Raw genomic sequence first — 25,133 nt, 5'->3', positions numbered from 1 at the left:
AATTATAGCTAGTTCAATCCTCCTCTCCGAATACTTAATAGGATAAGTAGAGAATCAGTATATTTTAAGTCTTCCAGGATTTAGAAGATTTGAACAATATCAACAAACTTGATGTGATTGACATTTGTAGAACATATCACCGAACAACCGTAGAATACACATTCACCTTAAATGCATACTGAATATCAAAACAGAACATATTCTGGTTCACAGAATAAGTCTCAATAAATTGAAAATGATGCAAATTATGCAAAGTACGTTATCTGATTATACTGGAATTAAGTTAAAAATCAGCGACAGGAAGAGGTCTGGAAAATTCAATTTTTGTAGACTCATAATACACTAATAACCCATGGGTCAAAAAAAAAATCTATGGGGAAATTAGCAAGTATTTTGAAATGAAGGAAATGAAAACATATTAAATGTGTGAAATGTAGTTAAAGCAATTCTCTTAGGGACACATCCCACCCAATGCCTATATTACAAAAGAAGAAACACCTATTATCAGTGATCTCCGTTTCCAAGTTAAAAAACTAGCAAATAATGAAAAAACACTTTAAAAATTAAGGGAAAAAAAGCAGAAGAAAGGAAATAAACCTAAGATCGAAAATCAATGGAATAGAAAAAAAAACAATAAAGAAAACTTACGAAAGCAAAAGAATGCTTTGGGATTTGAGATCAATAAAGCTGATAAGCCTCTCGCCAGAAAGATCAGGAAAAAATAAACACGACACAAGTTACCAATTTCAGAAATGAGAAATTCTTCTATAGGTATTAAAAAAGGAAAGTAATACTGTTAAAAGATTGACATTAGCAAATCCCAACAACTTAAGATATTTTCGCAATATTAAAACTCACTCCAGAACAAATATTGAATATTGGTCGAATTCGCGAATGTTAGATATTATTATATGAAAAGCAGGGTTCTGAGTCCAGGCTTCAGAGACAAATAAGGCATTTTCAACCCCAAGCAGCTTTCATTTCACTGGAGGGGTAAAAAAACAAAACAAAAACAAAGCTTAATACAAATCCCGTGCTGAAGAGCGAGGGAAAACTGGGTGAGGAAAAGCTTCTCTGGGGAGGAGTCATCCAGCTGAGACAAGAAGGAGCAGTAAAATGTGCGTATCTGAACGAGAGCCGCTGTGCGTCAGCTCGGGTAGGTGGCCCAGAGGAGCCCTCCGCGGCCGGACTGCGGCCGGACCCCGGCCGAACGCCTAGTCCTCCTTGTCTCAGGACTGTCCTAGCCCCCTCCCCATTAGCGCTCACAGCCGTTAAGCTTCCACCTCCGGCCAAAGCTGGACGGCAGCAGTGCGCGCGTGCGCACTCAAGCAAAGCGCTCGGGGAAGGGGGTGAGGCGCCTGCCGGAAGTGTGACCTCTCGCTCCCCGCTCGCTGTTCCCATCCGGGGTCGTGGCGATCTTCCGGGTGTTTCTGACAGGGCTCTCTACGCCGTTTTTTCGGCGACTTTTTGGTGTTCCGCTTCTTGCTACCGCCCCTAACCTCCCACACGCTTGCTAGCCCTGTCTTTTCTTGTGTCGTTCGTCCCCGGCCGCCGAGCCCGGGGTTTAGATTGCATTCCGGATCCGGAGCCAGGTCTCGCCCTTCCGCAGGCCACTACTTGCTTTGGTTGGGGCGAAAGCTACAGCCGTGCGGGCCGGACCCTCGCTGCTCGGGCCTTGGAGCTCCTGGGCGGGCAGTACCGGTAGGCCCGGCTTAGCCCTTCCCCAAGGACACCTGTGAGTTAGTGGGTTTTGGAAAAGGACGCAACCGTGTAGGCCCAGGTCGGGGGCGGGGCTCGGGGAACTTTTCCTGAAACCGCACTGTTATGTTTGCGTGGGAAGTTCCGGCAATATTTCTTAGAAGTCCCAGACTTGTGGGCGGCCCCCAGGCTGCAGCACTTTTTGAACAATCTTAGGACCGCTTACTTTTTCCACTCGTTTCCCTTCCTCGCGCCCCGTTCTCAGTCTAGGACCACAAGAGGAAGACTGTCTTGGGACCCCTGCATGGTGTTTCAAAGGGTGGTGAAAAACTAAGGTAAATATCTGGATTAATAATTTAAAATTTAAGACTTTTGATTAAATGGGCCTAAGTTCTTCATTTTACAGTGAAGTGCACAGTTCAGGACTCTGGCAGATTGTTGTACATTTCTTTTCCCGTTAAGCTTTTGTGGATAGACCCTTCATCTCTCTAGGCCAGAACACGATGGGGTTTATGTGTCTCACCATATCTAGATTATCCAAATACCCCGTCTTGTTTTCTCTTCTAGCTCTTTGTTTAAAATAGTAGTTCTTTATTTAGATTGCGGATACCAGTAGGGTAAACAAAAAAGAAACAAAGAGAATGTAAAACTCAAGCTAAATTGGAACTTGTTAACAGAAATGTGGTATGTGATTTTGTGAGGGAAGATCATAACACTAAAATCTGTGTTTGTATTACCGGTAACATACTATTTCTTTAAGTGCTTCCTTGTATGGTTTATTACTACGGGTTTTTAATATGTACAGCCAAAAGGTAGCTAGCCAATAATGGTAATATTATTTTGTTGGTGTGTTAGCCCCAATTATGTCTAATCTGGAAATGCTCCATAATAAAGGCTTTATGTGAAACAGGCCATTTATCAATCATTTAAGAAATGTCCATATCAAACCACATGACAACATTATTTTTTAACTCTTGGAGGGAATCTAATTCATAATAAAAAGGAATGTCCTTTTCAAGACCTTAAGGTAGTTTTGACAATGGGTGAGCAGGATTTAGGAATTGGACTTTTTGCATTGTGGAGAAAAGAAGTGAGTTTAGGATATCAAAGGCATTTGGACAGAGTGGACAGATAACTTGATTTAGTTGCCACAGTTCTGACTTTTGGCTTTTATCCTAGGTAGATTCTGCTTTCCAGGGAGTCCTGATGAAGGAATTATATAACCTTGAAAGTTCTCTTAATTGTTTGGAGGAGAGATCAAGTTTAGGACAGAAATTCCGGATTGTGAGTTACAGGAGCAAAGTATTAGTAGGAATTACTTGGTAAACTACTCTTACACGGTTTGTCTTTCATGTATGATTATTTTAAAATAGACCTATATAATATCCCATTGTGTCAACCTTAGTCAAGAAGCAACGTAAGATTTTTTTACTTAAGACAATAACCAGTGCAATGGTTTTAAAACACAGCAAAATTCCTAGATTATCCTATTTTATAGCCATGTATATATTGAGAGACTGTAACTTTCAGGCTAAGAAAAATGGGATACCACCAATATCTGGATTTTATTTATTTATCATGGAATTTCTTATACCTGCTACCACAGCTAATGTAGAATAGTGTTTTATGTAGATCATCAAGTAGACTTAGCGAAGAAGCCTTTGACTCAGAATATAAAGAAACGGATTTAAAATTTTGTGAAGGTCTCTTTAATGCTACAGTGGTAGTAGGCTTGCTGGATTTTATACTCTAAAACTCTATATTCTGTTTAAAAGATCCCTTGTATTTATGATAGATTATTATTTTTGGATGATTTTAGATTCTTATCTGAAATATTCTTATCGTCATCAAAATCACTGTTGAAAGGTATTAGAAAAAATATTAGAAAGAGGAACTGAAATTCATAGACTTTTGTTTTTGTTTTACTTCCTCATGGTGATGCAGGATGCCTCCGCTGTGGGGCATTGAATGCCTTTAGTTAATTCCAGTAGGAATGATCCAACTGTGAGGGCTGGCCTAGGTAAGGGCCAGACTTGAGGGCCAGGATTCATAATGAGGAGAACCTGACACATTTTGTTGCAGAGGGAGTATAAAAGCTTCGATGCTTATCTGGGAATTTGGGATAGGCGGAACTAGATATCTGCCGTGAGGTAAACTTTTGGCTAAGTAATCATTGTAAGCTCTTAAGCCTTAGGTAATTTGGTCATTAGCTTTGTCGAGTACTACTGGGCCACAACACACCTTTTGACTTATTCTTAGTTTGGATCTTAACTTGTTATGGGATAGAAATAAGGTGAAGTCTGGACTGTCATGTCATTTGGAGTCTTCAAATTTGGATGCATCTATATGGGACTTTATTTGGGTCCAGAGGAAAAACACAAGCATATAATTTATAGATGTAAACAGTGTCTCAAATTTTAACAATGAACTGATTTCAATAAATCTGAAAATAGAACGTTTTAATTTTAGCTTTTCTGAATATAAATTCCTTTCCTTGTTTCATCAGTCCTATAGTATTTGTATTCCAACAAAATGAAATACCAAGAGAAATTCATTGTAATGAATTATATTTAATGTCATTTTCTCATGAATCTTATGATAGGAATTATGTTTATGAGAGTTTGGGTTGGGAAGCAGAATAAAGACGGCCAAGAAAGAAAGGATCATGAACCTGGGCAAAAGGTAGAGCAAGTCTTTAGTTGCTGGTCTTGAATCTTGCTTTCTGTGATTGAGTGTACTCTTACTAAGGGATTGTCAGGAATCCTGCTTGGTTCAAGGTAATTTCCATTTCCTTTGGGCAGTGAAAATCAGTGAGTACAGCTTAGCAATTATGATAGGATTGATTTCTTTCTTCTTCTTCTTCTTCTTTTTTTTTTTTTTTGTATCTCCTATAGTAAGAGGTACAGACCTGTTGAAAAGAGTTGATAAATTCTTGTTTTCTGGAGGTAACACCTTGTCTCTAGTTCAAGTCAGGGAGTTAGGCACTTGGGATGAGATCTGATGGTGGCCCAAGACTCTTGTTCACAATCCGTTATGAAGCATGGACTGGTAGATCTCATTATCTGTGGCCAGCTTTGGGAATTTAAATTTTACAAAATTGAAAAAAAAGAAACAAAATTTGTATGAGTGATTTATTAGTTTCTTCCCAGGTCTTTGTCTTTTTTTCTCCTATTTTCTCTGGCTCCAATTTTTCCAACCATCTGGTCTCAATACCCAGAGGCAGCTACATTTTTTTTAGCTGCTTAAGTGTTATTTTCCTCTGTTGTTCTAAAAAAAAAAAAAAGCTTAAAAAACTTCTGTAGCTTGTTTTTAAAATTGACATCTACTGAAAATGAGGATTTAGTAGTACCTTTATGTACTCTCTCTTTTTTTTTTTTTTTAAAGATTTTATTTATTTATTTGACAGAGATAGAGACAGCCAGCGAGAGAGGGAACACAAGCAGGGGGAGTGGGAGAGGAAGAAGCAGGCTCATAGCGGAGGAGCCTGATGTGGGGCTCGATCCCATAACGCTGGGATCACGCCCTGAGCCGAAGGCAGACGCTTAAACGCTGTGCCACCCAGGCGCCCCTGTGTACTCTCTTATCATTGAATTGTGATGTATATGAACATGTAACTGTATATAACATATGTGTGAACCTTAAATACAACATGTAATAAATAATATATAATAAATTTATTACAATTTTTTAAACTAGTATTTTTAATGTTTGTGTTATTGTGTGAACCAAATAGGTTATGATTATATGTCCTTTTTATATGACTTTTTGAGTTTTTGTTGTTGATTTGTTTAGTAATTTCTTTTTAACTTCCTACTATTCTGTTTCTAAGATTATTTCTGCTCTGTTAGTAGAACTCTTCTCTGTGGTCAAATACATCAGGTAATCTGTCAGTAAAGTTTTAAGTTTTTTTCTCCTTGGCTATCTTCTTGAAACCCTTTATCTTCTTGCCTCTAATTTAAGCTGGTATCTTCCCTTCACCATCATCCTAGGGAATTTACTTTGTCTCTGCCCTGCAGTGAATCTCCCTTTTCCTAGAGCCCAGGTTTTCTTTTGTTTTGGTTTTTGATACCTTACATGTCTGAACATGTCTTTATTCTCCCTTGTTTTGATATTATAGCTGGGTATGGAATTACTGCTTGAGAGCGTTTCCTTCAGAGACTTGAAGGCACTGACTTCATTGTCTTATGGTTTCTGCTGTTTGCTGTTAGGGAGTTTAAAGACATTTTGTTTGTCAGCCCTATTATAACATTTGCCTCTTCTGTAATATTTCATAAGCTTCTTTTTCCTGATATTCTGAAATTCACCATACCTTGATGCATATATATATTTTTAAGGCACTTTGTACTCATTAGGTCCTTTAATTCTCAGGATTGTTTTTTTTCAGTCCTGGACATTTTCTTGTTTTATTTGATAATTTCCTTTTCTGTGTTTTCTCTCTTCTACAGGAACTTCTGTTATGTTGGATGTTGGACCATATAATTTGATTCTCTTATCTTTTTGTCTTACAGTCCTGCCTCCTTTCTGCCTTCACCTGTTTTTCCCTTTTTTCCTAAGGATTTCCTCAATGTTATCTTTTAACTTTTTACTCAGTATTTCTGCTTTTGGTTTTGTAATTTCCCAAGAGCTTTTTTTTTCCTCGCTTTTTAAACAGTATATTCTTTTTTTTTTTCTTAAGATTTGTTTACTTATTGGAGAGAGAGAGAGAAAGAGAAAATGCATGATCAGGGGGAGGGACAGAGAGGGCGAGAAGCGGACTCTGCTGAGGGCGAGGCTGATGTGGGGCTTGATCTCACCACCCTGAGATCACAGTCTGAGCTGATATCAAGAGTCAGAAGCTCAACCGACTGAGCCACCCAGGTGCCCTGAAACAGCATATTCTTGTTTTATGTATGCAGTGTTTTTTTAATTAATTGTGACTTTAAAAAATAATTTGTTCTTGGCATTGTTTTTGTGTATTCTTTGATCTTTTTTTCTTATGGTGATCCGTGGATGTTTATTTTAAGTGAGAGGTACTAGGAATCTGATTGCAAGCTCTTTGTGTAGGCGGCGGCAGTTCAGTAGTTGGCTTCATTTTAGGTTGCTAGCAGGCTTAACTTTTCCTTGGTGGAAAACTGTTACTATATTATAGGTTCTCTGACTACCATATTATATGGTTTCTTTCTAAGTTATTCTGTAGCTGAGTTTTCTTGTTACCTGTGTTGGGAAGTGGGCTGGGGATCCTATTATTTTTACTTTGTTGATTTTACTTTAATACTTGCTTTCAGTTTGTTACTTTAACCTGTTTGTAAGTTTTTAGCCTTTTGGGATCAGTCATTGCAGAGTATAAATATCTAGTCTCTTGCCTGGGTCAGTGAATGGTTTTGATTGGTTTGAGATAGTCCAGTACCCCCAGGGGATGCCTAAAACTAGGTACTACCAAACCCTATATATACTGTATTTTTTTCCTATACACACATACCTATGATTAATTTATAAATTAAGCACAACAACTAATAAGAAAATAGAACAATTATAATAATCTACTGTAATAAAAGTTTTATGAATGTTGTCTCTCAGAATGTGTTATACTGTATTCACCCTTCTTGTGATGATGATATAGATGATAAAATGCCTATGGGATGAGTTGAAGTGAGGTGAATGATGTGTGTATTGTGACATAGCATTAGGCTACTATTGACCTGAGGATATGTCAGAAGGAGGATTATCTGCTTCTGGGCTGCAGTTGACCGCAGATAACTGAAACCACAGAAAATGAAATCGTGGCTAAGGGGGGCCTACTATGTATAAATTTTCCTCATTGCTGTGAAACAATCTGTCTTTTATTGGATGTCCTTTATATAAATTATTTAGACTTTGAAGGGAATCTCAGAATTTTAGAGTTATTAGGCAGTACAGATTCCTTCCCTTGTTTAGCAGATCTCTAAGAAGATCTGTAAGATCTCTATCCGAGGAATCGGGTTGTCCTATTATGGCTTATACATTTGAATAAATTAGATTGGGTATAAACATAAGAATCTGTATGGCTTCATTAAATGCCTGTATTGGGTGGTTTCTTTTTATCAGAGTATGTGGTGATAACTTGATTTCTGAAAGATCTGTCGATATTAGGGTAAATTCATCAGAAATTAGAAACTTGCGTATATTTTATTATCATTTGAATAATAATATTCTTAATTTAGATTTAAGATTCATTATTAGCAAAAAAATAAAAAAGGTAAATAAACATTTTTTAAAAAATTAAAAAAAAAATTCATTATTAGCAACTGTTTTGTTACCTGAGGTGGGACTTAGAGATCTGTTTAAACTTTTGAGATAACTTTGCAAATGAAATTCATAACTTGGTAACTAATTGCTTTAAGTAGTAGATACTAGTTAATAAAGAGTTCGATATTTTTAAGATATAATAATTTGTCTTTAAAAACATTCTAGGTAGAAGAATACATGTTCACTTTTAGTGAACAAGAGCATGTTCCCAAACTCAATTTTGGGTCGCCCGCCTTTCACCCCAAACCATCAACCACATAATAACTTCTTCGCCCTGTCACCAACTCTTTATTCACACCAGCAGCTTATAGATGCACAGTTCAACTTTCAGAATACAGAGTGAGTATGGTGATATTTTGGTCCATATCATTTATAAATATTTGTTTTCTCCTAGACACAAACAGTGTTTATATGAAACATTTGAAATTAAAATGTCATTGTCTTGTTTTCTTTTGATTGGTGAAATATTTAGTTTTTATGGAATTGGTTTTTAAGGTAAAAATGTTTATTATTGCTGTTCTGTATGTGTTTTTGGTAGCTTGTCAAGAGCTGTGTCTTTACAGCAGCTGACGTATGGAAATGTCAGTCCAATACAGACCTCAACATCTCCGTTATTTCGAGGAAGGAAGTAAGTACTTCTTAGTTATTTTAAAAGAATTTCTTTTAAAAGAAATTTTTCAGAACCATAGATCAGTGTTTCTTGTATTAAGATTGGGTGGGTACTATGCCCTAAATTTTATCTTCTGGAACTTGTGCAATCAGTCCTATCAGAGAATTTTAAAACTTCTATATATTTAAAAAATTTTAGGGATATTTTTGTTGATTTATTTCTGACACTGCAGATTTTAGATGGAATGAAGCTATATTTATTCAGAATACTACTTTGAATTGAGATATTAACTAAATTAGATGGTTTTCTGTATCAGTTTGCTAGGGCTGCTGTAACAAAATACAGCAGACTGGGTGGTGTAAACAACAGAAATTTATTTTCTCACAATTCTGGAGGCCAGAGGTCCGAAAGATGAAGGTGTTGGCAAGTTTGGTATCTTCTGAGGCCTCCCTCCTTAGCTGCCTTCTCTGTGTCCTACATGGTCATTCCTCTGTCTGTGTTTTCTGTGTCCTAATATCCTCTTCTTCTAAGGACACTAGTCATACTGTATTAGGGCCCACTTTAATGACACCATTGTAACTTTTTTAAAGGCCAAGTGTCCAGAACCACATTTTGAGGTACTGGGAATTAGGGCTTAACTGTAAGAATTTTGAGGGTACACAGTTCAGCCCATAATACCTTCTTTCCAGTAAAGTTTACTATTAGATTTATCTAAATCTTATACAGGTAAGGTTCCGTAATAAATATTATTTTAGTAAAAATTTCTGCATGACTTAAAGCTTTCTGTAGAGAAATCAGTCAATTAATTTTAACCAATTAAAAGAAATGGATGTATCAGAAAGTATTTATATTAGAACTTTAGAGATGATTATTAAAATAAAATTTGGCAGTACTTGCAAGATATTACTACTTAAAGCCTCTGTAAATATTCCATAGCCTTATGTCCAATTAAAAATAACACTAGCTAAGAATTATTGATCACTCATGTAATTGGCGTTGTTCTTAGGACTTTACAAGTAATTTGATTAAGTTTCACAACACTCTATGAGGTGTGTTATTCCTCTCTGTTGAGAAAGATGAAGCAAACAGAGGTTAAGCAACCAGTTATTCAGGTGGAAATACAACTGGGATTTGAACCCAGGTGATCTTGCTCAAGATCCTCTGCTTAGAAGCACTGTGAGTTGTTCTTCAGAGTTTTGTGGAAACCTATATAATGCTAAAAGTATTGACTTTATTCAGGTTTTAATTTTTTTGAAGTTGTCTGGATAGCTAACTTGTGAATCACAAATGAAAATAAATTCCATTGGCTCATAGTTATACATACTTTAAAAACTAAAATTGGCATTCTCAATGGAAGCTATTCAGCATATAAAGGTTAATCATTTTTATTAAAAGATATTAAATATACTCTTATGTTGTTAGCATTGTATACTTTAACCTATGAGCAGGAGTTCCACTTATTTTGTGGATCAAGGAGTGAGGAATTGGTGTAATCCTAAAGAGTGTTATAATAAAAACCTTCAGGTGGCTATGACCCATAGAATTTTAGAGCTTAAAAGGAATCAGACCATTTCCCATGGCCTAAAGTATTATCTGTATGAACAACTTAATGTATCAATGAAGTAAGTATTTTTTTAAACAAAGTATTTTTTAATTATTTCCTTTTGCTTTTTTATTTTGAAAATTTTATGCCTCCAGAAAAATTTAAAGAAAAGTACAATAAACCCTCTTATGCTATTCATTAAAATTGTGCTACATTTATTGTTTTTTTGCCCCTTTTTCTCTCTACCCCTACTTTTTATTCTGAACCGTATGAAAAAGTTGTAGACATTACTTCATTCTACCCCAAAGCACAGCAGTGTGTTCCTCCTAAGGATATTCTGCTATATAGCCAAAGTGCATTTGTCATGCCCAAGAAATTTAACATTAATACATTACTCTTATCTGAAATGCAGTTAGTTTTCATATTTCTTTGGAGTCTTTAGGCTCAGTTCATTGACTTTATAGCTTTTTAATATGATCTTTCCAACTGATGAGCCAGAACATAGGTGGACTTAAAGAGCCTTTTTATTTAAATATATATATAAATATATTTATAAATATATATAAAAATATATATATAAGTAAATATATATGTTTATTTACTATTATTTTTTAAGATTTTATTTTTAAGTAATCTCTACACCCAATGTGAGGCTCGAATTCACAACCTAGCAAGAGTCACATGCTCTACTGATTGACAGCCAGGCACCCCTTAAAGAGCCTTTTAAAATATATAACACTCAGTTCACTTAATCTTATTCTCCCTATATTAGAATTTGGGTTTTTATTGTTAGTGTTTCTGTGAATAGAAGTTTTCCTACCAAGTTTTCACTGGTGAGATGAAACATTGGGGTAGTTCAAATGTAGGAGACTAATCCTGACGTACATATGTAGTTTTTTTTTATATGCATTATTACTATTCGTTTTTCCTAAGTTGTTTTTCAAAGGCGTCTTTTGAGCTCACAATATTTTAGGATTCATATAGAGCAAATAATGTGGCCTTGCTGAAAGAGTCATTATTGGTATTTGTTATTTATATATTTTTAATTGTTTTCTGTTTGTTATTAGAAAGTTATATCTTTAATCACTAAGGTATATTGCTTGTTTTCAGGAGATTAAGCGATGAAAAAAACCTTCCTCTTGACGGTAAACGGCAACGTTTCCATTCACCCCACCAAGAGCCAACTATAGTTAACCACATAGTGCCTTTATCAGGTGAAAGAAGATACTCAATGCCGCCATTGTTTCATACACACTATGTACCAGATATAGTCAGATGTGTTCCACCTTTTCGAGAAATACCATTTTTAGAACCTAGAGAAATCACACTGCCTGAGGCCAAAGATAAGGTAATAATAATGTAGATTTTAGTTTTACCTTTTGGAAAGTTAATACAATGTATTAAAAGCATCAGAAATGCCTAATGTTTTGGATTCAGTAGAATATGCCTTTTTTTGCTCTGTTTAAACTATTTAACACAGTTTTCTGTCTAAATTTGATTTTTAAGATTTTTTGTTAGCTGTTCTTTTATGGAAGTGCAGCTTTCATATCAGGAAATCAGATTTTCTCTGATTCATAAAAATCTGGATTAGGGCTCAGAACATTTGTTTTCTTAGTTTAGAGAACTCTGTTACTTATTTTTATTACAGAGAAACATTTTCATATGGTTATTGTAATAAAGTGTCAACAAGCATTTTCTCTTGGAATATTTGCGTTTGTCATGAGGTTTTTGAATGTCAAAAATTGAGAATCCAGGAGTCACTGAGAAACTAATATGTTCAGAGTGATACGATGAAGAAAGATTTATCAGAAATATAATTTGTGAAAAGCATTTCAAATAAATGAAATGAAGCTGCTTAATAATTTTTGAAAAATGACATTATCAGCATTGGGGAGCAATGAGTTATTTAACCATTGATATTAGAAGCTTGGCCACCCCCCCACCAAAAAAAATTCTAGGTAATTTAGAAGAGTTTATAATGTAAATATCTACATTCTCTTGGCTTGTCTGTGGCTTATATTTGCTGTTTTTACATTTTCCAAGCTGCTCCATTTTTAAGAAATATGACATTTGTAGGCTTAAGAGGGTGATCCTGAAGAGTGTAGTGACTTTGTATTACTCATCTTTGGGTTCCTAGCAACCAGCATAGGTCTGGAATATAGTAAGTGTGCAGAAAATGTTGGGTCAAAAAAGGAACACTTGCTTCATTCTTTATTTGTGCTGCTTTTTATTCCTTTATCATTCTTTTTTTCTTTGAGATAGAACTATCATAAAATTCACTCTTTTTAAGTGTATGATTCAGTGGTTTTTAGTATATTTGCAAAGTTCTGCAACCATCACCACTAATTCTAGTATGTTTTCATCATTCCCGGAAGAAATCTTGTACCCAGTAGCAGTCCCTTCTCCATCCCTGACCTTCCCACCCTGCCCCCCTGCCCTTGGTAACTACCAATTGATTTTTTATCTCTGTGGATTTGCTTATTCTCGACATTTCATATAAATGGAGTCATAATTATGTTGTCTTGCTTTTTTCACTTAGCATATTTTCAAGGTTCATCCGTGCATGTGGCATATATCAGTTCTTTGTCTCTTTTTATAATTAAATAATATTCCATTGTATTGATATGTCCTATTTTGTTTATGCATTCATCAGTTGATCAGCTTTGGGGCTATTTCTGCTCTTTGACTATTCTGAATAATGCTACTATGAAAATCTGTGTACAAGTTTTTGTGTGGACAATATTTTCATTTCTCTTGGGTATATACCTAGAAGTGAAATTGCGAAATTATGTGGTAACTCTATGTATAATTTTTTGAGGAACTGCCAAAGTGTTTTCTAAAGTGACTACACCATTTTACATTCTCATCAACAGTGTATGAGTGTTCCAATTTCTCTACATCCTTGCCAGCACTCGTTTATAGCCATCCTGGTGGGTATGAAATGGTATCTCATTGTGATTTTGATTTCCATTTCTTTAATGACTAATGATGTTGGTCATCTTTTCATTTGCATGTTGGCCTTTTGTGTATCTTCTTTGGATAATTGTCTATTCAGATCTCTTGCCCATTTTTAATTGGGTTATTTATTTTTTATTGTTGAGTTATAAGAGTTCTTTATATATTCTCAATATTAGACCTTTATCAGATATATGATTTGCAAATATATTCTCCCATTTTTTGGTTTGTCTTTTTCCTTTCTTGATGGTGTTCTTTGAATCACAAAAGCTTTTCATTTTAATGAAGTCCAATTTATCTGTTTTTCTTTGGTTGCTGGAGCTTTTGGTGTCGTATATAAGAAACCATTGCCTGATGCAGTGTCACAAAGATTAATGTCTGTGTGTTATTCTAAGAATTTTATAGTTTTAGCTCTTAGATTTAGGTCTTTGGTCCATTTTGAGTTAATTTTTATATGATATGAAGTAGGGGTCCAACTTCATCCTGTTGCTGTTAGTCCAGTTGTCCCAGCACTATTTGTTAAAAAGATTCTGTCGTTCTTTTGTTAATATGAAGTAGGAAAGTGGTTAGGCAAAATCAGCAGGAGAGAGGAAGAGGCAAAGTAAAATGGGAAAAGACTAACTTGAGAAGTTTTGGTTCTATTTCCACCACCCTCCCCACCCCCCATTCTTTCTCCTTTCTTTGCTTTCTCATTTTAAGGAAACTCTTGTAATGCTAAAATGTGAAAGCTTGTGGTATAAATCAAGTCTGACCAATTCTTTGAGTGAATATATAAGAATCTTTTACTATATGTGGGTTTTTAATGTATGTATGCGGGCTCATTTTTTATGGAATTTATAAGTATTGAAGCTTTCTATATTTTTGCATGTATTTATATGTTTAATAGTTAACTATTTGAACTAACTAAATAACTGGTAGTTCTGCATATAGACTAAATATATATTGAGTCTCAGTAAATTTAATAACAATTTATATTAGTCAGTATATATCATCTAGTAAAGTATGGTTCCATATCAATAGCTTTTTCTTTGCTTAATAGCATAGGAAAAGATTCTCTTAAATCTTATGTTTTTGGAGTAAGCATTTATTTCAGAAAGATAAAGATATATTTTGTTGTTAAGCCAATTTCTTTGAGTGCTTCTCTCTACCTGCCTAGTCGTAGGAGAAAGAAGGCAAGCAGTTAGTTCTGTGTTCATTCTTTAAGCGAACACTTTTAAAGAAAACTAACATTTATTGATGTCTTTTCTCTTCTAGGCATTCTACATATGTTATGTCATTTAGTCTTTTCAACAACCCCATGACATGGATATTATCCTAATTTTACTGAGGCTCAGAAAGCTAAATAACTTGCTCAAGGTCACAGCTAGTAAGTGACACAACCGAGATTTGACCCTTGTCTCTGATAATACAAAGAGGAGGAACTTAAGATGCTTAAAATCAAGGGTAGGGAGATGACATTCTTAGAACTGACTGTGACACCAGGTAATCTGTGACAGTAATAGCTAATATTAATAAGTATCTTTCTTTGCCAGCAGTGTGCTCAATGATTTGTATTGTTTATCTCTGTTTACCTCTGCTACAGTGTGAAGTGAATGGGAGCTTCAGTGTGAAGTAAAAAATGGGATAGTGGTTTCGGGCCTTGAATGCACAGTAGAATGCCATTGAAGGTTTTTGAGTTGAGGAATAGCACAATCAGATTGGCATTTTGGAGAAGATAGTTCCTGTGGTTTAGTGGAGTTGAGCTTGGAATAAGGAGGACATGCAAGATAACTGATTATTACTTTGAAGGCTGTTGAATTCATTCAGCTGAGACGTGTTGAAGCTTTCAGTTACGGCATATGGTAGTGAGAAAGATGTGAGAGACCATGCGTAAGGAAAAGTGGTAGAAGGTGTGGAATCATTGAATACAGGGAAGAGAGAGAGAGAGAGGCATATGTGACTCCAATAATTTGATTTTGGACTACTAACAGAGATAAGGAATATAGATTTGGGGTGTATAAATTGAGGAACTAGTCAAGAACTATTTGGAACTCTGGTAAGATTTGTAATTTTTGTGCTCTTGAGAAAAAGCTTGTTCTACATATTGCACACTAAGAATATAGGGCTATGGGAAAGTAGAGTTGGAGTAGGCTACTCAAAATCTAAACAATTTTGTAAGCAGAATACTATCAAAAGTAATAATTGAGACCTTGGGAAATAACTTGGTCAGACCAGGTAGGCAGCTTAGTATGGCTGGATGCTGCTGCAGGGGATATTAAAAATATACAAAGTAGAGTTGAGATATTGCCTTGTGGTGGGCAGTGAGACAAGGCAGTTAAAAGTGGAGCTCTAGGTCAGTACGGCTGCTGTTAGTAGACACAGAAGGAAATATATCAGCAGAGAGCTGTTTGAGGCTGACAGGATGCTTTATTGGATGGGAACTGTCAATATAGTGGGAATTCAAATAGGTGGGAACTTATTTTTAGTTGTGTTAGATCTATAAGGACTTCTACCTGTGCCAAACTGAGGACTTCTTTTTCTTTCTCGTGAAGGTTATGATGCATAATTTTGGCTTCGTGTACAAATGAACTCGACTAACATGTTGAATTGATACCATTCACCTGCTTATCAGTTGTCTATAAGCTAATTGGTACTGTAGAAAAAATGTATTGTAGTTGAATTGGCAGTATATATTTCAGAAGCAAAGCAGGGTCAGAGATATGAATCCTGAAGTCACCTGTAATAAAAATAACAATTGAAACTCTTTGGAGTAGACTAGATTCTGTGTTTATTATTCAACAAATACTTGTGAGTGCCATTATTTTTGTGCTACAGTGTTGTACCACAGTGTTGTGCTAAATATACACTCATGGTCTCTTTACCATATATATACAGTATAGTGAGAGGGAGAACCATTAAAGAAGAGCCATTCAAATCACAGTTTTATTTATAGATTTGTAAGTGCAGTGGAGGAAAATTGAAGTGCTGAGAGAATGATTTTGAGGTCAGGGATGGTCTACAGGAGGTAATGTTTTAGCTGAGATCTGAAGGATGAGTAGGGGTTAACTAGTGAAAGAGAGGTGTGGTTGGAGAGAATGCTTCAGAGAGAAGGAACAGTATCTTCGAAGGTCCTACTGTAGAAAGGAACATGGCGTATGCAAGGAACTGAGAGGAGGCCAAGGTGGCTAGAGTTTGGTTGATTAGGGGAGAGTGGCTGAAGTGTGGTAGGAGAAGTGGGGAAAGGGTCAACGATTAGTATGTTATTTTGGTGTTCAACCATGCAGGGTGTTTTTTAGGCAGGGAAGAGAGGTAACTTAAAATTATTTTGACTTCACTGTATGAATTTGAACAAGGATAGATGTGGGAAGTTATTGTAGTATTCTAGGTGAAAGGTAGTGTGGTGCCTTGAATTATGAGGTGTTGGTAGTTAAGATGAAGAGAAATTGTTGGATTTAAGCTGTATTTGGGAATTGAAATTGATAGGATTTGGTAATTAGATTAGATTATGTCACCAAAGCCTCTTGACTCTTGGCATTTTGGACCAACTTTCTTTAATGTGGAGGGGCTGTCTTGTGTATCTTAGAATGTCTAGCTGCATTTCTGGCTTCAACTCACTAGATGCCACCAATCCTGTTAGGAGAAACAAAAGTCTACAGACATTGCCAAATATCCCCTGGGTGGGGGGCGTGCAGAATTGCCACTGGTTGAGAACCACTAGATTAGATAGACAAGAAGGTACTGAGAGTTTCAGGCTTCTACATGGATTAATGGTAGGATCATTCACTGAGATGGAACAAAATGGAAGAGGAGCAATATTTGTGTGTGTGTGTTTAATAGGAATTGGAGGATTACTTAAGTAGGGGCCGCATGAAGTCTGTGGACATGTCTTTATTGTGCATTTGAAACATCAAATTAGATATTAGCAATGATAGTTTGATATTATAGATCTGGAATTCACAGGAAAGACACTGACCAGAAATGTACATTTGGTAATCATTGGCATTATAGATGGTAATTGAAGCCAAGAGAGTGGGTCTGATTGTTCAGGGAGAGAAGAGAGCCTGGATTCAAGACTAAAGTAGTTTGTGGAAAGAATGGGAAAGCAGAAATGGAAACTAAAGGTATATACAACTGTTTTTGGGCAGTGTGGCTGTAAAGGGGAGGAGCTAAAGATTTGAAGTGGGAACAAAGTTTTTTTTTTTTAATTCTTAAGGTTGGAGAAACTTTAAGCACATATAAACGTTTATGGGAAAGATTTAGTGGAGAGAGAGGAAATTGACTACTCTGCAAAGAAAAAAACAATCATAATAAGGTTCCTCAGAAGGGAGAAAGGGCATGGATCCTGCTTATAGGTGGAATGATTGGCTTTAGGTAAGAGAAAAGCTTTTTGGAATTGGAGGATAGGAGGGGAGGATAGGTGTAGATAACCAGGAAGTTTGATATGGAGAAGTTGAAGTGGAGTTCCTCTAGGTGAATGGTTTCTTCCTGTTTTCTGAGTTATTGTGTAAGGTCATCTATTAGTGGGGAAAATGAAGTGGATGTCCAAGGTTTGAGAATAGTGGAGGAGGTTTGAAATAGCGTTGACTGAGTGCTGGAAATCAAGCTGTGACTAGAGAAGTAGAATGGAGAAGACTTGAAACAGTATTTGCTGTAAAATATAGAGGACCGATCTGAGATTGGTAATAATGAATTTATTATAATTAATAATATATCAGTCAGCTGGTTCAGCAAGCTCCAAGGAAAGATTTTGTTAGTAGAAGTTTTAATTACTTTGAAAATTCATATTCTGTGTTTTAAAACCTAAAGATTTAAGTTTTTGAAAATGAATACCCTCTGAGCTTACTTTTTTCCCTCCATTTAAAAATCTTTTGTCTGTTTTTCAAGTTGCTGTATTTACAGACAACTCTTTAAGTAAAATATCTGAATTATCTTTCTGAATTAACTTTTATTTCACTCTAGCTTTTAGGTGAATATATGGTTGCCTGGACAAAAAAGAGGCTGTAGAGGAATCAAGAGTTAACCAAGCTCCTGAATTCTGTCTATTGTAACTGTTCTTTGGAAATTCTGGTTAGTTTGAAGATATTATGTGAATTGAAGTAATTGATTTTGAATTTTTAGTTGAGATGAGGTTAGACTGAGGTTTTCTTGGTATTGATTATAAAATAAAAAGATGATTATGAATGAATTACTCAAGATATCTTGTATAATGTTTAATTTTGGAAAGGAGAAAATTTTATGAATACTCTTGGCACCCTTGGAGGAACAGTTTAGGGACAGTTACAGATCTCTCAGAGGCTCGATCTTTAAATTTTTTTTTTAATTTCATTATTGCCCTTATTTAGAAACAGATTTAAAAAGGGAATAAAATGTTTGTAAAGTGTTAGTTCACTGAATTTCAAATATAGTTGGCCCTTGAACATCACCATGATTAGGGGCGCCAACCTCCTACACAGTTGAAAATCCTTGTGTAACTTTAACACCCAAAAAACTTCTCTGCTGATAGCCTACTGTATGTTATATGTATTATATACTGTATTCTTGTAATAAAGTAAGCTGGACAACAAATGTTAAAATCATACAAAAGAGAAAATACACTTATAGTATTATATGTTATTCATTGAAGAAAGTCTAAGTGGACCTGTGCAGTTCAAACCTGTGTTATTCAAAGGTCAACTGTAGTTAAAATGTGTATGCCCACATCTCTTACCTACCTCTTTTTTTCCAGCTTTACTGAGGTGTGAGTGACAAAAATTACATATATTTAAGGTGTACACTATAATGTCTATAAATTGTGAAATGACTACCATAATCAAGCTAATGTCCTTCACCTCATACAGTTACCATATTTTTTTTGTGGTGAAAACAACTAAAATCTACTCTCTCAGCAAATTTCAAGTATATAATGCATTATTAAAGTCACCATATTGTACATTGTATTTCTGGAACTATCTTATAACTGCAGGTTTGTATGCTTTGACCAACATCACCCCATCTCCCCCATACCTCCCAGCTCCTGATAATCACTGTTCTATTTTCTGCTTATTTATTTGACGTTTTAAGTTTTAAGATAAGTGAAATCATGCAGTATTTTATTTTTTTATCTAGCTTATTTCATTTAGCATAATGTCTTCCAGGTTTGTCCATGTTGCAAATGGCAGAATTTCCTCCTTTTGTAAGGCCAATAATATTCCATTGTGTGTGTGTATGTGTGGGTAAATATGTATATGAAAACATGGACGTGCAGATACCTTGAGATAGTGATTTTATTTCTTTTGAATATATATTCTGAAGTGGAATTGCTGGGTCATAGAGTAGTTCTATTTTTAATTTTTTGAGGAGTCTCCAGCTGTTTTCCAGGGTGGTTGTAACAATTTACATTTTCACCAACTGTATAAGGGTTTCCTTTTCCTCTACATCCTTGGCAACACTTGTTACCTTTAACTTTTTGGTAATAATAGCCTTTTAACAAGTGTGAGATGATATCTCATTATGGATTTGATTTGCATCTCCCTGATGATTAGTAACGTTGAACATCTTTTTAGATACCTGTTGGCATTTGTGTATCTTCTTTGGAAAATGTTTGTTCAGGTCCTTTGCCCATTTTTAAATTGGGTTATTGATTGATTGCTATTGAGTCATATGAGTTTCTTATATATTTTGGATATTAACCCCTTATTGGATCTAGGGTTTGCGAATGTATTCTCCCATTCTGTAGGTTCCTTTTTCATTTTGTTGAATGTTTCTTTAGCTGTGCAGAAATTTTTTAGTTTGATGTAGTCCCACTTGTTGATTTTAGCTTTTGTTGCCTGTGCTTTCAGGTTCAGGTCCAAAAATCATTGCAAGACCACTGTCAAGTAGCTTTTACCCTATGTTTTCTAAAGAGTTCTACAGTTTCGGGTCTTACTTTTAAATCTTTAATCCACTTTGAGTTGATTTTTGTGTATGGTGTAAGATAAGGGTCCAGTTTCATTCTTTTCATTCTTTTACATGTAGATAGCCAGTTTGTCCAACACTGTTGAAGAATATCCTTTTCGTGTAGTCTGTTCCATTGCGTAGTCTTCGCTCCTTTGTCAAAGATAAGTGAACTGTATACATATGGGTTTATTTCTGGGCTCTGTAGTGATATCTGTGTTTGTTTTTATGCCAGTACCATACTAGTTTGATTGCCATAGCTTTGTAATATAATTTGAAATCAGCAGTGTGATGCTTCCATTGTTCTTGCTCAAGATTGATACAGCTTTTCTGGGTTATTTGTGTTTCCATAGGACTTTTACCAATGCTTTTTCTATTTCTGTGAAAAATGCCATTGGAGTTTTGATAGGGATTGCATTAAATCTATAGATTGATTTAGACTTTTTAACAATAATTCTTCCAGTCCATGAATGTGGAATATCTATCCATTTAATTGTCTTTAATTTCTTTTGTCAATATTTTATAGTTTTCATTGTAGAGCTCTTTCACCCCCTTGGTTAAATTTATTCCTAGGGCTCTATCTTTATAATATATGTGTCAGAAAAGTTTTGAAAGCTACTGAGATATATCTTTCTTTAGAAAATCTAGGCCCGGACTCTGCACAAGTGAAAGCTTGTTTTGTTTTTCCATTCTCCTTTTATTTCTTGGTCAAGTTCAGTAATAATGCATGCTTAAAAGTAATCAGACTAAAGGGAAAGAAATCAGTAATTCAAACTGCATAATCAGTGTGCCAATTTATAAATTAAGAAGACTCTACTCCACGCAAAAATGTAATAATTTAACACACTAACAAGTAGTGTGTTGTTTTTGGCATGACATTTTCCTGATTCTATTTTATTTTAGTTAATTTTAAGGGAAAGGGAATTTAGCATCAATAATGAATTTAAACTTTTATTACATATCTAGCTTTATTTTTCCAGAGTTACGTATGTAACAAAGATTATGGCTGTCTTTGTTGTCTGAGGGAAGAGAGCAGGAGAGAGCCTGAGGAATTGCCAGTTTTTGTTCAAATATTTATGAATTAATAACTAATGTTTTCTGTACCATATTTAATTTCATTGCTCTTGTCTTTGAAAGCTTGTTACTGAGTTGTATTTGTTGTTTCAGATAGCATTTACATTTGGTCAAAAACCTGCTACCATTTTCATATAGTATATGATCAGGTTTTGGTAATCCTGGCTGAAAGGTTTTTTTTACTTTCTTTTACATGGGGACCCACCTGACACGGACAAATGTAGAAGCTGCTGAGAATGACGTGTGAAAGTTATACCTTAAGCTTTATTTATTGACACATTTAAAAACTTCTCTGAATCTCAATCTATACTTGTCCTTGATAGCTTGTGTTGACCTAAGATAGTAACTTCATTGGTAATTTCTTTGAGCCTGACTTTGAAGACAGGTTATAATATTTTTTTAGGAAAAATGAACATTTATATTTGGAAGAAACATTAATTTTAGTATTTTATACTATATGTAGGCAAATCTTTTGTATAGTTTTGAACAGAGACAACTTTTACTTATAGTGAGAAAGAGATATCTTATACAATTACTTTTAAATTAAAGTAATAGATCTTGGCAGGCAGCCTAAATGGGTAGTATGGTAGAGATTGAAACAACTTTACTCTATTATATGGATACTTTGTTGGAATAATTTTTTTAAACCAGGGATTAGGAAAAATATGCTTCTGAGTGAAACAAAAGCAATTAAAGAAAGTTCCTAAGTGCCATTATTCATAGTAACCTTGGTATTACATATATGATTTGAATATTTGATGCTTGATATTCATCAGCCAAGGAGAATGCATATCATACATTCCACACCCCCCTGAATTATAAGAACATTGAGCCACCTTCTGAAATATTTCTTTGAATTTTAGAAGTCTTATTTCAGCATGTGTGTACAATTATTTTGAGTTTTGTCTCATTTATACTCTATATCCTATATGGTGTCCGTTCTAGGATGCAGGAACATAGTTTGATAATGTGAATCTCTAAGTAAATAGCTAGATAGTGAGGAGAATTCTTTTGTGTAGAACCTGTTAGTCCTCCATTATAGCAGTACTTGAAAGAGAAGAAATGTTTCCATGAATGTAAAAAAGGGAAAGGAGCAAGTATATAGAATTTTATATTTTTCACATAATCATAATTTTTTATAAGAATGTTTCTATATGAATTATCATTCAGATGAAAGAACTTTATAAATATAAAATTTCATTTGAGCATTACTATAAAGAAATTTCTTTTTGTTACCCAAGAAATGTGGTTATATGTAGAGTAGTACCTACTGTTCTAGGATTGTGTTGATCTGCCTAACTGATTCTCTAGGTCATGGGATTGGCAAAACTTTTTCTGTAAGGGCCAAGTAGTAAATATTTTAGACATGTGGGCTATGTGGGGCCTCTGTTAAATATTCTTTTTTCTTTTCTCTCTTTTTGAAGCAATGTTTTAGAAATGTAAAAATTATTTTATCTTACTACCTCTGCAAAACAGTTCAGGGACAGTATTTGGCTTACAGCCCATAGTTTGCCAATCCTGCAAATCAATAAAACTTAATTGTTCAAGTGTTATTTAAAATTTTATATTAACCACTTTACTGGCAACTTCTTTCAAATATTGTATAAACTTGGATGCTTTTAAAAAGGTTTTTGTGGAAAATATCAAATATATACAAAATAAAATATAGTATCATAAATCCTCATATCACTGAGCTTTAAAAACTACCAACATAACTACCAATTTTATTTCATCTCTTCCTCATTAGTTTGAAGTACATGAAAGGTATCATATCATTATATTCACAAATATTTCAGTATTTTTTATTATCTTTTTAATCTGCCCTTTTGCCTGTCCCATCTTTCTTGTTTACTGTAACTGTTATAGTAAGTCAGTCTTGAAGTCTGGTAAGGCAAATCCTCCAACTTTTTTCTTCCTTTTTTTTGGGGGGGGGGGCTATTCTTGATATTTTGCCTTTCAAATAAAATTTAAAGTTACTTTCTCAACTTCTAGGAACAAACCTGCAGGATATTTTATTTTGTTTTGATTGCATTGACTCTGTAGATTAATTTCAGGAGCATTAACATCTTAACAATAGTTACCTGATCCATGAACATGGTATAGCTCTCCATTTATTTAGGTTTTTAATTCGTCACATCAGTACTTAGTAATTTTAAGTGTACAAGTTTTATATATCTTTTGGTAAATATATTTCTAAATTCTTACTGTTTTTTGCTGCCTTTGATAAGTTTTTAAAATGTAGATTTTGAAGTCATTTTTTGTTAGTACTAGTATATATACTTTATAGTCACTTATCTTTTTGGAAAATTAAAACATAAGAGAGAAAGCCTTGGCTTGATTTATTTGTTAAAATTTCCATTAGTTTTGTGGACATGTCTTTTTGGTGTGCCTTATTGTCTGTAGGAGTGTTACTCTATTCTCATTTTTCATATAAAAACTTTGTATGAAGGGCACCTGGGTGGCTCAGATGGTTGGGTGTCTGCCTTGGGTTCAGGTTATGATCTCAGGGTCCTGGGATCGAGCCTCACATTGGGCTCCTGTCTCAGCAGGGAGTCTGCTTGTCCTTCTCTCTCTGCCTCTCCCCCTGCTCATGCTCTCTTTCTCTCTCTCTCTCAAATGAATAAATAAAATCTTTAAAAAAACAAAACAAGACAAAAAACCAAAAAAACTTTGAGAATTGACCAGAGTCCTTTTTAGACATTATATCTTCAAATATTTTTTCTGTCCTCTCATTCTCACCACTCTTTCTGAGATTCCAGAATTTGCATTTAGCAAATACAAATACGAGTGAGGTGCCTTTTCCTGTATTAGTTTTAAATTAGAATGGTTGGGCAGACTAGCTTTCCTAGATGTGTATGGCTTTAGGAATCCTCTTCTGTAGTACGTAATATTCAGAAATAAACTTCCCGAGACCTTTTCTCTCCTTTTTCTTTTCTTCTATGTAGACTAGGATTTTTCAGCATTTTGGGTCAGATAATCTTTGCTGTGAGGGATTGTTCTATTCATTGTAGGATATTTAGTGGCTTCCTGGCCTCTAACTATTAGATGCCAGTGACCACCTTATGGGCACCCCCCCTCCCCCTTATGATAGCTAAAAATGTTGCCAGACATTGTCAGATGTCCCCTGGGAGTCAGAATCATTTTAGTTCTAGACTGTGTTTTCTTTGCCCCTTATGGCTCTCTACTGTTTAGATTTTTCCTGCTGGCAGTTTCTGCTGGTGTGTTGCTTTATCTTAGAAGGGAGCTTTCACATTGTTTTGAGATTTCTGATCTTTCTGTGATCCTCTTGGATTTACCTGTGAACTCTCACATGTAGCCTGTGGAATTCTCCCCCAGTTTTTGTTGCTGTTCCACTCTGAATTGGATTCCTCAATTTGAGGAAGGGGGCAGGAAGTACTACCTATAGGCAATTTGATTTCTGGATGGTCTGGCTTCAGGACTGGCCAAAATCTTTTTCCTTTTTTTCTTAATGTTTCTGGTACCATGTGGGTCTTGCTGCTATTGGTATTTGGTCCCAATTGCTCATATTTTGGGGTTCATGAGTAATGCATAGTCATTTGTTTTGCATTTGTTAGCCTTGTTTTATTTTATTTTGGTGTGGTTTTATATGTTTGTCTTATTCTGGTTGCTCTATCTTTTGTGGAGGGAGGGTTATTAAAAACTATTAAAATATTAAAGTTAAGTATATTAGTGTTGTTATCAAAGGGATTTTAAAAATGATGTCTCTTCATTGCCTAATTGCCCACACTGCCTCTACCGCCTTAAAATGTGTATTCTGAACATGACAAAAGAAAATGTTATGTTTATTTTTTTGTTAGTCTATTTAAAATTTTTTTTCTTTTTTTTAATTAAAATTTTATTTCTAATGCAGTACAGTTGACATATAACAATATATTAGTTTTAGGTATACAACATAGTGATTTGACAATTACATATGTTGGGAAATGCTCACCACATTAAGTGTAATTCTGTCACAGTATAAAGTTATTATAATATTATTGACTATGTTCCCTATGCCCTTTCAACCCTGTAACATAGTTATTTTGTAACAAACTTTCTATCTATTCATCCCCTTCACCTATTTTGCCTATTCCTCCA

At 34.9% G+C, this 25,133-nt stretch overlaps 1 protein-coding gene across 4 annotated transcripts in view; it reads left to right on the top strand.

Annotated features, from left to right (window-relative positions):
• The first annotated feature begins 1,389 nt into the window (after positions 1-1,389).
• TENT2 (terminal nucleotidyltransferase 2) overlaps positions 1,390-25,133 on the top strand; it is a 66,368-nt gene continuing 42,624 nt past the window's right edge. Inside the window, exons 1-5 of one of the 4 annotated variants that reach the window (XM_008711023.2) lie at positions 1,391-1,701; positions 1,964-2,033; positions 8,128-8,301; positions 8,501-8,590; positions 11,226-11,463. In XM_008711023.2, the coding sequence (XP_008709245.1) occupies positions 8,165-8,301; positions 8,501-8,590; positions 11,226-11,463 (465 nt within the window). In that variant the 5' untranslated portion in view covers positions 1,391-1,701; positions 1,964-2,033; positions 8,128-8,164. Of the gene's footprint in view, positions 2,034-8,127; positions 8,302-8,500; positions 8,591-11,225; positions 11,464-25,133 lie in introns of all 4 variants that reach the window. The other 3 variants (XM_008711025.2, XM_008711026.2, XM_008711022.2) reach the window with 3 other exon arrangements.

This window comes from Ursus maritimus, unplaced genomic scaffold (assembly GCF_017311325.1).
Source record: "Ursus maritimus isolate PB19 unplaced genomic scaffold, ASM1731132v1 scaffold_5, whole genome shotgun sequence".
In the NCBI taxonomy this organism is placed as follows: Eukaryota; Metazoa; Chordata; class Mammalia; order Carnivora; family Ursidae; genus Ursus; species Ursus maritimus.
Note: the sequence above shows the minus strand (reverse complement) of the source record. Positions and strands in the feature narration are given on the sequence as shown.